We start from the raw sequence: 17,134 nt of genomic DNA, 5'->3' as shown, positions 1-17,134 counted from the left end.
ATGTGCTCAAGAATGGAAGATATGAATTTGGAGCTTCTCTTTCCCAAACCTGGTCATTTCTATTGCTTCTAGACCCTTTACATACCTGTTTAAAAAAAATTATAAGTATTAAGGAGGGAAATGACGTTGTTTTTTTTTTCCTTTAGATACGTATTAAGGGATATCACTTTGACTTGCAGTTTTTCAGTTATAATGTTACAATTCAAAATAAAATCATTAAAGAAACCAATATTATCCTGAAGAAGGAAGTTGCCGAAACGTCGGCAAAAAAAGTTTTTTAAACTTTATGACCGCTCGTCAATACTACAAAAAAAAATCATTTAGTTCTCATGGCCGATAACCGAACCATAAATTGAATGAAAGTGCAGTTACATGTCAGACTTTCTTTTATTAAGATAGAATGTTTATTCGGAGGTAACTTTAAAATTTCATGCTATAACATTAATCTACAAATCCATGCTATATAAATTACAAAATTGTATTCCAACATTTTTATTTTTTCTTTACTGCATTAGTGGTAAATCAAAACAGAAAGAAAATTTAAAAAATAAGGGAATAAACAAAGAACCTACAGTACATCTCATTTTGGGAAGGAGACTGGATATCCTGATTTATTGCAACGTTAAGAATTTACCAGCAAACTAGAGCATCAAAAGAAAATTGGACGATAAACTTTTTCATTTTCTTTTTGTTATTTTCTCTTCTTTCTTTTGTTTGTATAAAAAGGATTAGAATTCGTAAGAGGTCAGCTTAACTTGGAAGTTAATATTTGATCCGATAGCCTAAATGGGAACCAAAATTATGACTGGTTACAATCTGCAAGTAGCTTTGACTAAGTCGATTTTTTGCTCAAACTTACTATGCTCACTGCACACATGTTAGTTTATATTTTACTTGAACAATTTTTCCGAAATGAAATTAATTTTAGAGGGGTTTCTGTAGGCAAGAATAATTTAGGCTATTAAGTGCCATATCTGTGTTTTACTATGACATATATGGAAATGTGTTAGAAGGTAAAAATTCCAAATTTAATGAAAAATTGAATAAAAACTTGACCGGCACAGTATGATTTTATTTATTTATTTTTATCGATTTCCGATCACGTTTTGAATGCATACAAGCTCATTATTATTATCATTATTTTTTTTTTAAATTTTACCCGGGAATTTAATTTTACAAGCTGGCTTGCCTCACTTCCCTCAAAACGATCGGTTTATTAAACATATTTATCAGATATTGTAGAGAACTGTCCATCATTTTTTGTGACTGGTTCGTTGATCCAAGGTGAAGAAAGCTTATTGTCAATTTTAGTCTTAGCTTCAGTTCTATGACCTTTCTACCCAGGGACAAAGTCATCTTCAGGGCTAAGAAACATATTACTATTTACATTGATTTGTTGATATAGGTCCCAGATTGAAAGTTTAGTGATAAAACAAAATGTCTGAAATAAGCTATAATCTTTCTTCTCTTTAATAGATGTACCATGATCAAGCCCAGCAGGTCATCTAGGTTTTCTTTTCCAGTTAGCTTCTTTAGCTCACAGCCCGGTGATGGATAGTGTTCCCTGTAACAAAAGAACACTGCCTAGAGGCGGGCAGCGCACTGAGAAGGCTCCGTTGGCAACAGAAATATCTAGATTATCTGCCGCTTGTTTTCTATTTTGATGCTCTAATTTATCAAGAAAAACTGTGTGAAAAATCAAGACATCTAGTATGTATATACGTTCAGGTTTAAAAATCAGAACATTTGGGTTATTTAAGATATAGGTTATTTTATTTTCCAGAACCTTAAATAATACCTCTGAAGAGAACTGTTATCATTCAACCAGCAAAATGCGACATTGAAACTTTCTTTTTGTTTATTGTTTTGCATTAGATGTCTCGGTCTTGCTTTCGGTTTTAAAGTTATATCGACTTCAAAACTCGAAGAGCAAATAATGGTAGTGGTAGAAGGCAAAAGTTACGAGTACATTGTGCGTTGGTGACCCAAGCTCAGTACGATTGATGTGCACAACTGTATGGAAGAAAAAGCAAAAGACCCGTATTAAGCACAGCGGGGTTATTAACGACTAAGTTCAAGATTTTTTTAATAGAGTTAGGGTACGTTTCGAGACCACTTTCAAACTGCAATAATATCCCCTGCAATATCGCTAACAAATTTTAAGAAGTTACGTTGGTCTAACAGCAACTTTGAAGGCTTCTTGTCTCTCTAGAACGTTGCACGATTCTTAGTACTGCACTTGAAGTTAGTAACAGTGTATTGTGACTCTTCTACCAACATCACCGGTTAACCACACTTTTCTGGGCGTTAAAACTGCATTAAAAAAATGATACTGATGCATTATTTACGCATAGGAAGAAAACAAAAAAGAGATAGTTCTATGTCACTGACCAAGTTTTGCATGTAAACAGTTTTCTATAGAGATTTTTTTTTTTTTTGTGTAATTTGAAGAAATATTGGTATTGGATATCTAAAATAACCAAAGTGTTACAAGTGAGTAGTTTTTTATGGTTTTAGGCTACGCTTTTTGGTACTTCCCCAATCAGCGAGTTGGTCTATACTTGGCTAAGGCCAACCACATTGCACCAACCTCTTCGCCATGAAATACCATGTACTATATGAAAATGAACCATCAGTACTAAAATCATCCTTCTGTCTCAAAATTAGGGCTAATTTTTAAGCAGCACTGAAGCTATAAGTTTTTTCACTCCAAGCAGCCGCAGTGTTAAAAAAAAAAAAAAAATTAAACCTTGTACTAAAATATTTGGAAAGGTGGTAAAATATATTGGAGGGTTTTGCAATGTAGGGTCTAAGTATAGCTCAAATCGCTGTTCAAGGTTTAAAACAAAAAGGTAGTTGAGATTTGACCCATGAGGAGTCTCGAAACCATCTTAACCAAGCTACTGTTTCATATGATTATTATTATTTTGCTCCCGAAGATATAATTAACTAATAAATAACAATAAAAGCAAAATTAAAAAAAATATAATTAAAGAAAAATATGTACATTTAAAAATATATTCCATGCTGTTATATTTAAACAATTTAAATAAAAAAAATAAAAGATATTTCTTTTATTATTTTTTTTCTTTTCTAAAAGATATGTACAAAATTAGAAAAGTAATTGTATATATAAAAGAAATAATAAACAATATGTTAAAAAAAATATATATATATTTAAAATGTATTTTTATTTAAACAGTTTGACGAATTACTTGGAGGCAGAGTGGTGATTCTTTTTTTTTTAATTTTTTTTTTTTTCTAAAGAAAATTGTTTTAATTTTTTTCCGACACTTTGTGTATTGTATGATAAATATCATAACATGTGGTTTTGTTAATAAATTAGAGAATATTTTGTATAATAATAAAATAAAAAGGACTAAAAACATAATAATAATGAATAAGAAAATTAAATAAAATCAATGAAATTTTGTAGTAGATTAAATTTTTACCGATTTTTTTAAAATTATATATATATATATATATATATATACACATAACATATACATATACATATATATATATATATATACATATATATATGTATATATATATATATATATATATATATATATATATATATATATATATATATATATATATATATATATATATATATATACACTTTCTCTTACTCCTCATCGTAAGAGGAAGTATTGTAACACTGTGTCAATTTGAGGTGAATTCAGTACCCCTTACCCTAGAAATAAAAATATTTTCAGTGCATGATCTATGTGTGTTTTGAGTGGGATACCTCAATAACAGAAATAAATAATTTTTGGAACTTCTAAAACTCAATGATTTTCTCGGCAATGTGACTCTAAAATGTTAATTATTACTATTTTTTATTTAAAACAAAGATTATAGTTTACGCCTATCACTTTTATTGCCTGGAAAATAGATTTTATTTCGGGTGGAAGAAGATTGGTGTTCTCAGGGATTTGAACCAAATAAGCTTCCCTCTAAAGATGCTCTACTTCAGAAAAAGTTATTGGTTTCTTCCGTGTAATATTATATAAAATAAATTAAAAAGCAATAATCGGATTTGCAAATTTGAGGGAGACTGGCTCTAAAATAAAAACCAAAATAAATAATAACCAGAATAAATCTTTCGTCTTTTAAGTGCAATTTTCTAAAGGGTAGAGAGACTTCATGGTTATCATAAAATCTCGAAAATACAAGAATTTTCGAAATTATTTGAGGAAAATTATCTTAAACTGCTTCAATACCAGAATCATAATGATATTCGCTTCACCACATTAAAATATTGAGGCCTTTAGAATCGAGTAGGTAAATTTCACTAGATTTTTAAAATATTTTAAGCAGGATTTTCGGTCTTTGAGCTGTTTTTAAGTTTGGACAAATCTTAAAAGTGTCCCAGTTATTTCGTTCTGAGATTTGCAAATAGTGCTAGTCAGAGCAGACTACTTCTCACAAAGTAGATGAAATGGTTTTTCAAGAGGTTCCCAAGCCATTTGAGATGATTTTATTTCTCGTTGGATTAAGTTTGAAGGCTAGTTATCTTATGAGCCTACAATAGTTGTGGATGAACCATTTCTTGTGGCTTTTGAAAAAAATCTAAATTTCAACTATACGGTTTGAGTACTCGTTAGAGCTCTAAATGTAGAAAAACATTAAAAATCCTTCCTTCAAAAAAAACATTTTTCTAACCAGTTCCGAAAATTATTATTTTCAAAGACTTTTCAAACATCATTTCCTCAAACGAACTTTACGGCTGGATTCTAAGTACCACAATAAGAAATTTTAAAACCTGCAATACTTTATTACAAAAAATGTTTATTAAGCAGTTTGAGTAATTTTCTACAACGGTCAATGTCAATGATTTCATGCCGTTACAATCCTTGTTCATGCCCTCTGACCGTTACACAACAGACCCTTTATAAGTAGTGGCATGTATTCTCTGAGCAAACATGATGTCCTGCAATCTTTAAAAATGAGTGAAAATATCCTGAAACCAGTCACAATAAAAGGAAAAAAGGCATGGCACAACAGAATGAAATCATTGACATTGGTATGGTCCACCATGAACACCTACTAATAACTCCGTCCCTAATTTTAAATGAATTTTTGGTTTCCCTAAGTATTGCGTGGACCTGGCTATAACGGTTGGTGTAATAGGGCAATACCAGAATCAAAATCCTATACACATCCCTGAAAATTAACACTTTCTCAACTATCCTTGTTTTCATTTTTTGAGGAAAACTAACGTTTGAAGTAAATTTGTTGGTTACGATTGTAAAAAAACCTGGGAGTAAGAGAAAGTCTCTCACCATAATTATTTTTTTGGTGTTTTTTTTAAATTTAAAATATAAATATATAAATTAAAAATCAAATAAAACTGGAAATATATATATAGAAAATATAGGTAGCCAATGAGTAACCTGTTTATGGGTTACACATGGCTGGATAGTTAGCCGCGTGAGCTCTGCTTTCATCTGTAAGAATTAGTCACAATGTATTAGTTAATACTGTAGTAAAAATAATAAGTAATAATAAAATTTGTTATTATATTTCTGTAAAAATTAAAAAATTTCCGTGTCAAGCCATTGCTACACAATTCCATGCAATCACACAAGTAAAATAATTGTATATGTACACTATATAAGAGTTTATTTTTTGTTTATTTATTTTTTAATTTTTATCAAATAAGATGTATTTGCAATTTTTTTTTTTAGATATTTACAAAACTTTGATTTCAATCTGTATGATTTAGTATGTTATTTATTATTATCTTTTTTATGGTAAATGTTTTTAAAAAGAATAACTGAAATAAATTTATGCATTTATTGATTGATTCGTTCAAGAAAGAGACTTACTGCAAATTTCAGTCTAATATTTCTTAATTATTTTTGCTGAGCTAAAACTTAGGGACTAGTCATCTTTAGGGCTGTTAAACATATGATCAGAAATAATTACATTAGAATTTAACATGATTGAGGATGAGATATAATGTAATTTATAAATTAATTTTTATAAGTATAAGATATAAAAATAATTTATAAAAACTAAATTATGTCATCCTAATTTGTGTTAAACTCAAATGTATTCTAATAATTTTAGATAAGTATACTTCACAGCTCAGAAGATACGTTTTTCTATGTCGAAAGCTTGGTTAAAATGAATAAATAAATAAAAAACAGAAATTGGCAATAATTTCTCTCCTTCTATATATTTAATTAATAATAAAAGCGAGAAAAACTGCGCGTACAGTGATACTGTCATAAAAAATAAATAAAATCCTGTAAAATCATATTATTCGCTTGGTTCTTCAAAAGTGATACGTGTAGTAGATAAAATCAGTAATATCAAGAAAGCTGATAATTATGATGGGCCTTAACTAAAAGGCCTTTAATGCGGATAACTCTACAGTACAATTGAAAAAATCCCTTTAGGCATTGAATAACAAACTTCAAGTGGGGGAAGTTATTTGTTGCCGTACCATATTTAAGGATCCAAGCAAAGTTAACTTAGGTCCTGTAATCAGTGAAATCGCTCGCGGCCATATTTTACTTGAATTCAGTTTTGAAGATTCATTTCAAGTAAATTTAAATAATTAGGGTTGAAGCTGAAAAAAAAATTGGTGACCTGCGGCACAGACCAGAGATATTTACTGAGGTTTTCATCTCTGCGGCCAGAACTTCGGTTCTTTCAGAAAGCAATGCACGATGTTGCTAACAGAAATCTTTGCCACCAATATCCAATAATTAGGAAAACCTGAAAAATGCCTCAGAGGGTAGGGCAGTGTCTTTAGGCTCTGGCAACCTGCTGAGTTACATCACTTGTTTGGAAAGTATCGCTGACACAGATGTCCCGAAACAATACACTTACATTTGAGTGGATGTCAGGACAACTGGTGTTAAGGGCAATGAAGTTGGCCAAGTTAGTCACAGTAAATGGCTAAAGCCAAAACTAAAAAAAAAATAGAACTAAGGAGACTGTGAAAGAACCAGATTAGTCCGGCAAATGGCCTTCTTACGGGACACAGTAGGTTCGGGAGGCACCTCCACTGGATAGGGTTAACCAAAATAAAGCTCCTTTGCAGATTATATCAGTAGGAGAATGAAACTGCCACTAATGTCTAGTTTGTATGCGTTGCAATGGCTAGTTTGTTATTTGAGATCTTCAGCATTTATGAGAGCAATAGTGGTCATATCGCAATAAAGACTTGCAACAGAAATGCCGGATATTAAAAAAAGTGTGGGGTTTTACATACTAGATCTACAAGGGCTCGGCACAAGCCATCGTTCAACTGGGTCTAACCTGAGCTCTATTCTAAATGTAGGAAGCCGTAAGATAGTTCGGAAGCTGGTCGGCGTACCTAGGATTTGTAATGAAACTTCAAGACATCTTTTGGCATCAACTAACTGATTTTCGAAGGATTACTCTAATTAAGAAAGGAGCGCAGACCAAAAACAGAACTATGGCTTTTCTAAGAGGAGAAGAAAAAGATTAAGCTGGATATAATTCGTAAAAAAGGTTTAGCAATCAAAAAATGTTGAGGTATCAACAGGGTTGTGAGAATAAATGGGGTGAGTTTGTGGCAGGTCAAATATTTTAAATATCAGATCATAGATGGATGTTCGGAGAAATAAATGAAAGGTCAACGCCTTTAAGGCTACTCAACTCTCTCAAAACGAACTTTCTTAGAAAAAGAGAAGAATCTAAAAAAAAGTTGTATAAAGATGGCATGTTTCTTCTTGTCATAAGTTTTGCGATCGAATCTTGAGCTCTCAGTATGAAGTATAAGAACCAAATTTCTGGCGGCGGAGATGAGAACCTCAGAAAACTTGAAGGAAAGAAAACAACCCGATATATGTTAGGGCCAATTTGGAATTGTATTGTGGAATTGTTTAGCCCTATTTCCAGAATGCCAAAGGCCTTGTGGAAGACCCAGGATAATGTGGGAGAAGGAGTGAGAGTATCTCTTCACTCCCAGAAGAGACAACAGCAGATTTAAGATCTAGAAAACTGGATAAAAACATCCAAAACTACGTAAATCATTTCCTAGTATTTCACTTTCATTACAGGATTCGTTTCCCGCTCTCCTTTATACATTACACAAACTTTTATCCTCACAAAACATGAATCGAAACTAGCAGCTTCTGGTTTCATAAAATTATGCTGGGCATCACTGTACGAACACTTAAAATAACGCAAAATGCACCATAATAAATAAATGAAACAGAACTAAAAGAAGATATTAATTTTTTTTTTTTACAAATTACCTATTTAAAATTTGTAAGATTAAAGTTAAACAGATTATTAAAAATTTAATTGAAATTAAAAAAAAATTGATAATAGAAAAATAATTAATTTCAAAAATAAATTAAGCTCAGACATGATTATATCATAATTTCAAGAATTTTTTAGATTGATAACTTTGTCTGACTTAGGGCTGATTTTAGGTAAACTTCTGAGAGGTTTGAATGCTGCCTTAACCAGTCGACATTAACTTTGATGTGACTTTTAAGACAACTAAAAAAACCAAAAAAAAAGCCTCAATTTTCAGGCAAATACCTTATCTGTATATATAGGGTGACCAAAGTTATATGCTCCACCCACTTTTTTTTTAACGGCGGGAAATTTCGAAAAAATAAAAAACACGTATTCAATCATCTTTAGTCTAGTTTATTTTCAGGATTGACCCATTTTCTTAAACCCCTGTATCTCGAGATACAGCATCCAACTTTTGTTTTTCAAATGGAACGTTATATTTTTTGTTGCATATTTTTGTAGTATTTGAGCTCCTAAAAACAACAAAAAAAAATTTTTGAAATCGGTTAGGTTTTTCAAAAGTTATGGTAATTTAAAATATGAAAAACAAATTTCAGTTTACGGTCAAAATTACGTTATTTTTTTTAAAGAATCTATTCAAACTAGGCACAACCAACGGATAGGCAAGCCAAAACTCTGGACTCCCACGCTTTGCTTGTAGCAGCACTTATGGTGGCGAAGTCAAGATCTAGGCAGGCTAGAGTAATTCGGCGATTCAGATCATCGACTGAAGCCACGGGATTAAGGATACTGTACACTTTATTTTTTAGATATTTTCACAAAAAATAGTCCATTTGGGTTAAGTCCGGAGATCGTGGTGGCCATTGGATCGGACAATGAGTCGATAAGCACTTTTAATGGAAATTTCTGTCCAGGTAACGTCGAACAACTCTCGCTTATATGCCGGGCAACCATCTTGTTGAAAATACATATCTAGCCGACGTTGTAGAGGAACATCTTCAAGCAGAACTGGCAAAATGTCTCTTAAAAAAAGTTAGATACCTTGCACCAGTTAAGTTCTCTCTCTGTAGAACTAAGGGCCGATTAGTTGATTTCCTAAAACTCCACACCAAACGTTTGTATAAAAAACAACCTGAACGTCGAATAACTCTAGCCTGCCTAGATCTTGACTTCGCCACCATAAGTGCTGCTACAAGCAAAGCGTGGGAGTCCAGAGTTGTGGCTTGCCTATCCGTTGACCTATCCGTGCCCACTTTGAACAGCTTCTTAAAACAAAAATAAGGTAATTTTGACATTAAACTGAAATTAGTTTTTCATATTTTAAATTACCATCACTTTTGAAAAATTTAACCGAGTTAAAAAAAATTTTATTGTTTTTTTTAAGAGCTCAAATACTATAAAAATATGCAAAATAAAAAAATAACGTTTCATCCATTTGAGAAAAAAAAGTTGGATGCTGTATCTCGAGATTTCGGGGTTTAAAAAAATGGATGAATCACTGAAAATAAACTAGACTAAAAATGTTTAAATACGTGTTTTTTATTTTTTCGAAATTTCCCGCTGTTAAAAAAAAAGTGGGTGGAGCATATAACTCTGGTCACCCTTTATATATATATATTATAAGTGTGTAAAGAAATAATTTGATTTTTTGTTTTTGGAATCACAACCAATTTTAAAAAGTGTGAGTGAGAGCCAGAGGGACCTCATTATTTCAAAATTTTAGGAATGGCTAACTGTTTTCATTGATGGTCGATGCTGTTATATTTACTATACTAATAAAAACTTATTTTTTAACACTATTTATTTGGAAATTTGAAAGTTTCCACCTTTTAAATTTTGTACAAACTAAATTAATTTTTTTCTTCAATTGAGGATGTTATACTTTCTCTAACTGCAACTTAAAAAAAAATGGTCGTGTTAAATACTTTTAATATTAAATATTATAAATTTCAGTTATTTTATTAAAAATATAGACTGGTTAAATGATAAAAGCAAACCTCAGTCAATCTCCATGATTTGTTAACATATTTTTAAACATTACATAGTTCACTAATATTTTTTTGAGGTTTATGTGTTTCGAATTTGGTATACTGTCTACTCAAATAAAGGCTTACTAGTTTTTTTGTAAAGATTCTTGTGAAAATTTATTTCAAGAGGTATTTAAAAAGTTTTTTTTGAGTTGTTCGCCTATTAAGTGCCATTTCACATTTCTGTGCATTGCTAGTTTTTACCACCTACATTATTTTACTGTGAATTAGATAATGTTGCTAAAATACCGAGAATGCAGAAAATTGTTCCATCCATGATGATCTTTAATGTTCGCGCGGTCGTTAGATATATGTAGGTCTATCATTTTTATCTCTAACTCTTTTCTGAGGAATTTCATTTTAGAAGGTATCTGGGGGAAGGTGGCTTCTTTCTCTCTGAAGTGCATCTCAGTTAGTTTTTCGGTTCTAATCCTTACTTAGTAAGTAAAGTAATCGCCTATTTTTTCAGGCGGGGCTTAACGTCCAACTACCAATTAGGTGTCGTGGACGAAGGCGAATAGCAAACGTACTTTACTGAAAATCTCTTTTATTAACCATTAAATAAAATCCAAGGCCTAAAGACCGGGAATCGAACCCAGTACCACAATGCATATTAGCTTTGCAGGTCTCGCCTCTAACCGCTCGGCTACCGTGGCGCCTCCTTACTTAGTATTAATGGTAATATAATTGTGGTCAAAATTAGGAATTCGAAATTGGTTGACAGGAAATGCGTGTTCTGGTGTACGAAGCTATAATCAATCTAAAGAGCTACTTCAGCACAGTACTCCTCAATTGTGCATTTTGATGCTGAAGAGTATTGAACACAAATTCAAATTACGTAAGAGTTGCAGTAAGATAAAGTATTTGCATTTTGTGGTTTTAAGATTGGATCAAAGAGAGAAGAGATTAGATCAAAGAGAGAAGAGATTGGATCAAAGAGAGAAGAGATTGGATCAAAGAGAGAAGAGATTGGGTCAAAGAGAGAAGAGGTTAGATAAAAGAGAGAAGAAATCGGATCAAAGAGACATACAAGTACAATAAAGACTAAGAAGTCAACAAATTTCCCATACATTCAGGCTATTCTGCACAGAAAGGCGTATGCATCATAAGCGTCATTTAACGTAACAAAGACTTTGTCGAGCAATATCACCATGTGACAATGTTTAAATCTATCGACTACAGAAGTGTTCTGGAAAACTACATAACTATATAATAGTCTTATATATTTTATATAATTTCTTCAGTTGATAATTTTGCCTCTCTTCGAACACTTGAAAAGAGGTATGTTGTATATAAGTGATGAGTAACAGATTTATTGGCCGAAATCCTGAGGTAGGTTGGTTAGATCAAAATCAAATTGCATTTTTGAGAACAATCTGAGTAAAAACCTTGCTGCTCGTATTGTCTAAGGTGAAACTTCATGAACAATTCCTTTTTGCCTTTTAAACAATGTCTTTTGCATACTATGGAGATGGCTAGCTAACTGCGTCTTTAGACAATGCAAGTTTTGCAGTTCATCCAACTGCGCTCGGATTTCTCATACAACGAGCGAGGCTTTAGGCAATGTTAATTCTTTCCAGTTGGGTGACTTATAATTATTAATATGGGATAATATGTCATCACGGTTAAAAAAATCACAATTGAATTGGGCTACTTGAAAAAGGACGTAATACGTTAAAAACACTCCAATCTAAAGATTAATAAAATATGTTGTTTCTATACAGGGTGATCCATTTAAAACGCACCAATCGCTAATAACTCTTTAGGAAAGCGGAATTTCAAAAAAATCCACAAAGTAAACTTTATGTTTTTTTTTGGTCTAGTTTTTAAATTTTTCATCCCCGATGCTATATCTTCATTTTTGGCGGAGTTACGGCTAAAAACCCGATTGGGGTTACATAAGGCCCACTGGTCTTGACAATGATTATGAATACTGCATAAAAAACTGTGAAAAATGACGTTAATTCCGTTTCAATATCCCTAATATTAGTCGAGATATTTAAGATCAAAATTACAATTTTATCTATTCGTGATCGGTTTTCAATATTGATTTTCCACCAGAAATACACGTTTTGGGAGATCTACTGACTGTAAAAAATGTTATTTGTGACGCAAATAACAAAAATAATAATAATTGAAGATTTTAAAACATGTAGTGCAATCTAATGATTGTGGATGAATCAGGATATATTTGGTTTATCTTCAAATAAAAGCAATCATCACATCATTTTAATGCACCCAGTATGCAAGACTTCTTGACCTGTGATTACGGTAAAAATATCTTACCAGGGTGTTGGTCTAGTGGTCAAGAGCTTGGTTTTGTAATTGGGAAATACTTAGTTCGAATCCCGCGTATGACTACACTTTATTAAAAAAAGTATTATGATTTTTTAAGTAATAAGAATTACTGCATACGCGGGATTCAAACTGGGGATCATCCACTTACAAAACCACGCTCTTGACCACTAGACCACTCCCGCCCCTCCTTGACAAGATATTCTTACCGTAATCGTAGGTCAAGAAGTCTTGCATACGGCGTACATTAATATAATGTGATGGTTGCTTGTATGTGATGATAAAACAAATTCATCCTGATTCACCCATAACCATTACATTACACTACATGTTTTAAAATCTTCAATTATTATTAATTTTTTACTTTGCGTCACCAATAACATTTTTTGCAGTCAAAGAACCTCCCAAAACTTGTATTTCTGGTGGAAGATTAATGTTGAAAACCGTTCACGAATAGATAAAATTGTAATTTTGATCTTAAATATCTCGACTAATATCAGGGATATCGAAACGGGATTAACGTCATTTTTCACAGTTTTTTATGCAGTATTCATAATCATTGTCAAAACCAGTGGGCCTTATGAAACCCCAATCGGGTTTTTAGCCGTAACTCCGCCAAAAATGAAGATACAGCATCGGGGATGAAAAATTTGAAAACTAGACAAAAAAAAACATATAGTTTACTTTGTGGGTTTTTTGAAATTCCGCTTTTCTAAAAAGATATTAGCGATTGGTGCGTTTTAAATGAATCACCCTGTATATCGGACGTATGGAACGAATTTGAAGTACATAAAATTCTTTAGTCAGAAAAACGGTCATTTAATGTATTATATATATTTTGTAACCTATTGTAATTGACACTGAGTAATGATCATGAAGGAATGCAAATTAATTATTAGATTTGAAAATTACTTTGTAACCATTCAAAAATTACTGAAAAATGAAATGGTACATACCTGTCCAATCCATTTGACAACCGACGTCCAGTCCAGTAAGATTGAAGTTGTGTTGGTACGATTGTAGACTGTTTTGAAAATACGCTTCTTGTGCAGAATGCCTTTCACTGCAGATTAGAACAGCTTTTCCAAAAATATGGGTCTTGACCTAACTTAAAGATTGTTGATGTTTGATTGATTGATTTTTGTTTAAGTCATCCAATCTCCAAAAGAGTGGATCTGAGAGATGACTTTTGTTATTAAAAGTAGATTCTAGGACGTTAATATCTTCGTGTTGAACGGAAAGAATAGTTCTCGAGCTAGTCTTCGTCGATGTTAAGCAAGTTTTTAATCAAGCTTATCGCTCTAGACTTCTGGGTTGCTTTGGATGCTCAGAAGCATCCTTACACAAACACAGAACTTCATTCTGAACTGTGATCACTCAGATAGTGGTGTTATCCGTTCTACATCATTTCATGGTACAGATAATTGCAAAACTCCCCATTCGTCTTGACCCAATTAAAATCTCACAACACGTGCAATAAACGACCAGAACTGCAGAATATTAGTTTCACAAGTTTAGAAAATTATAAATAACTTTTCACTGCCTCAAATATTACACCCATAAATAATGTTCTATCTAAATTTAATGTGATGTAGAACAAGAAACTTCGAATTATAGTAGGAGGTGCCATAAGAGTTAGATGCCTAATATTCGCCATGTAAAATTCGCTCAAGCCTAATGTAAGGCTTACGAGAGAAAAATTGCCTTTAGCCAACAAAAAAAAGTTGATGGAAAAAAAGACAATGCTAAGAGGCACAGAGCGCCTAAAACGCAGAAAACCATTGTTTTCGTCGCCATGTACATTGTAATAAAAGTGAGTCTAGAACAGCGAGAGGCTACAACTCATAGTAAATCTGGAAAAGCATGGAAGAAAACCACTTGACTAGAATAATCGAGTCCAGATTTAGCAAGAGACGCGTGCCGAGTTTTAATTGGAGGCCAGGAAAAAGTGGGATGATGTGAGGAACGAGACGAGGTTCTAGATTGTGACAACTGGCTTCAGACAGGCAAAACTTGGAAGTAGCCCGTACTTCACTAAGTGATACTTGAGGACAAAGTAGAAAAAGAATAATTGCACAGAACACAGTTGTGATTCCAAAATCCTAAAAATTACATAAATTAATTCTGAAATTATGCAATAACCATGAACATATTTTTTTTTTAAGTTGACAAAATTTAATTTTTTGTTTAAATATTTAAATTATTCAATTTTTGTATTTATTAGGAGTACATACTTTTATTATTGAGTAATTAGCTAAATTTAATAAAAATATTTAACAAAAAAAATCTATGAGGAAGAGAATTAGTAGTATTTTTATTTTATGTATAAATATTTTTTTTAAAAAATAATTTCTCATTTTTGTTTTAGGTATATTGTGGAATATGTGCTAACCTAGTAGGGGGATAGCTTCGGATGTTTGCGGTAACGCATCGGCTATCATGAGTGAAAAGACGGAGAGGGAGAGAAGGATTGTGACACCTGAAACAGGCATTCAGTGATCACTAGCGTATCAACACACTCAAAACACCAGTCCTTGCGCGACCACAAGTTTCACATTTTGTGTCCACCTAAATTAAAGCAACTAAAATAACTGTCACTAGCTATTTTTTTCCTTTTTTTAATTAGCACTGTTCAGTCAAATTCGAAAAGTTTTATTTTTTCTTCTATTTCAATATAAAAATAAACCCAAAATTTAAGCTTTACAAAAAATATATATATCTAAAAAAACTAAAACAAAAAATGAGCATGAGGTTTTTGAACATACAAAATTAAATTTTTCATTTAAAAAAAAAATGAATTGAATCGAGGGTAAATTTTATGGGGGACAAATTTTAATGGAATATTTATTCAGGTTAACTGGATTTTAAAAGGTTCAATTGAATCTAAATCGACCTAATTTGATGGCAAAAATGTTTAAGTAGATTGCGAAACTCATTATTTGAATTTAAAAGGGATTATTTTGATTGTTGCTGCTGTATTGACAAAATGAATCAATTTAAATTTTTAGTTGAGGTTTAATAATGGGTATTTTAAAATGTTCAATTGCATAGTACTCGTATGTAGTGATAGTAAATCTTACAAGTTTTTTATCTTTTTGTAAGGCGCCTTAACATCTAAAGTCATTGATGATTGGTGACCGGACAGTGATCTATAAGGACTCCTTATAAAGACCAGTGGCTGGAATGCTGTACACTAACCACCTTGCTAATTTCGTTTCCTTCGTTCAAACTGGGTTCTTTGGATCACAAAATAATAGTTGGAGTTTAATTGTAAAAAGATTTTATAGAATTTAATTTGATGGAAAGAAGATTAAATTACATTACAATTCCTGAATGATTTTTATTAAAAATTACAAAAAAAAAATTGTTTAATTTAAACTTAAGGTTTATTTAATTTGACTGAAAAATGCTGTTTTTTTTTTTTTTTTTTAATGCTAAGTTCATTTTTTCTTTTTCTCCAAAAGCGAGAAAACGTGAAGTTCTCAGAATAAAATAAATAATTGAAATGAATAAATCATAATTTGTAAAACAAACTTACTATGAAGATTTTTTAATAAAACTATATGGTTAGTCATGAAAAGCTCAAAATGAAATTCTCTTAATATAGTGAATTTCTCAAAAGAGGCTAAGTTAGAAAACTAATATAGCTAGAAATAAATATAATTTTCAGTTTACCTCAAATATAAGAATAGCCACGATTTCAAAAAAATAATGAAATCTTCAATTGTTTGTCTACAAAATCACCAAAAAAAAAAAAAAAAAAGATACAGCGATTATTTTGGGGTTTACTTAGGCAAATATTTCTACCAACAACAAAAGATAAATTAAGGACAATTAAATAATTTGTTTAAATTTCTCTTGTAAGAGGAATCGTGCAGATTTATATTTTCTATTTTTTGAAAACTGTACCTACCATTTTCTTCTAACTTTGTAAACGAGTAAAGTAATTTTTAGTGAAAACATTATAAATAGGAAAAGTCATTTTAGTAGGTTCTAGTGAAGTTGGCATACCGCTTTTTTCATAAATGCCCTTTTATTGAAGTAAATCAGTCGAATGTAACTGATATTAAATTTTAATCGTAGCAAGAATTTATCAATTGAGTGCATAAAAATAAGCAGTATGGAATGTTCACCCTACATTTTTGAATTAAAATAAATTACTGGTCCAATCGCCATAGCGTTTTTTTTTTTTTTTTTTTAAGTTATAAAATAAGGCTTGGGCAAAAATTAAATCAAATAAAAAGGTGCATTATTAAAATCAATAAATTGAATTGCTAATAATACAAATTAATAGGTTCCAAATTATATTAAACATAATTTTTGTCCAGGCCTTTTAATGAGGAAGCACTTCACGTTTTCAACTTCTTAAACATACTCATCAACCAAAATAAAACCTGATAATTAGTAGTAAATTATTAATCCGAACAATTGACCCAATAAAAAAAAAATTAGACTATCCTTAAGTTTATTTTTAGCCGTTTTAATTTTGAACATTGATTTTCTTGAAGATGTATTTAAAAAATTTAAGAAGTGTTTAAAAAAAAAAATAAATTAAT

The 17,134-nt window shown here is 31.3% G+C and overlaps 1 protein-coding gene across 16 annotated transcripts in view; it reads right to left on the bottom strand.

Moving 5' to 3' along the window:
- Nucleotides 1-17,134, bottom strand: part of LOC141459277 (neuronal acetylcholine receptor subunit alpha-7-like) — a 377,452-nt gene that overhangs the window by 41,009 nt on the left and 319,309 nt on the right. For 2 of the 16 annotated variants that reach the window (XM_074138147.1, XM_074138151.1), the window contains one exon: nucleotides 14,971-15,057. The exons of the other annotated variants lie outside the window; for them this stretch is intronic. In XM_074138147.1, the coding sequence (XP_073994248.1) occupies nucleotides 14,971-15,057 (87 nt within the window). The remainder of the gene's footprint in view (nucleotides 1-14,970; nucleotides 15,058-17,134) is intronic. 16 annotated transcript variants of the gene reach the window in all.

Source organism: Rhodnius prolixus, unplaced genomic scaffold, assembly GCF_049639745.1.
Source record: "Rhodnius prolixus isolate KJV_2025 unplaced genomic scaffold, Rpr scaffold_11, whole genome shotgun sequence".
In the NCBI taxonomy this organism is placed as follows: Eukaryota; Metazoa; Arthropoda; class Insecta; order Hemiptera; family Reduviidae; genus Rhodnius; species Rhodnius prolixus.
Note: the sequence above shows the minus strand (reverse complement) of the source record. Positions and strands in the feature narration are given on the sequence as shown.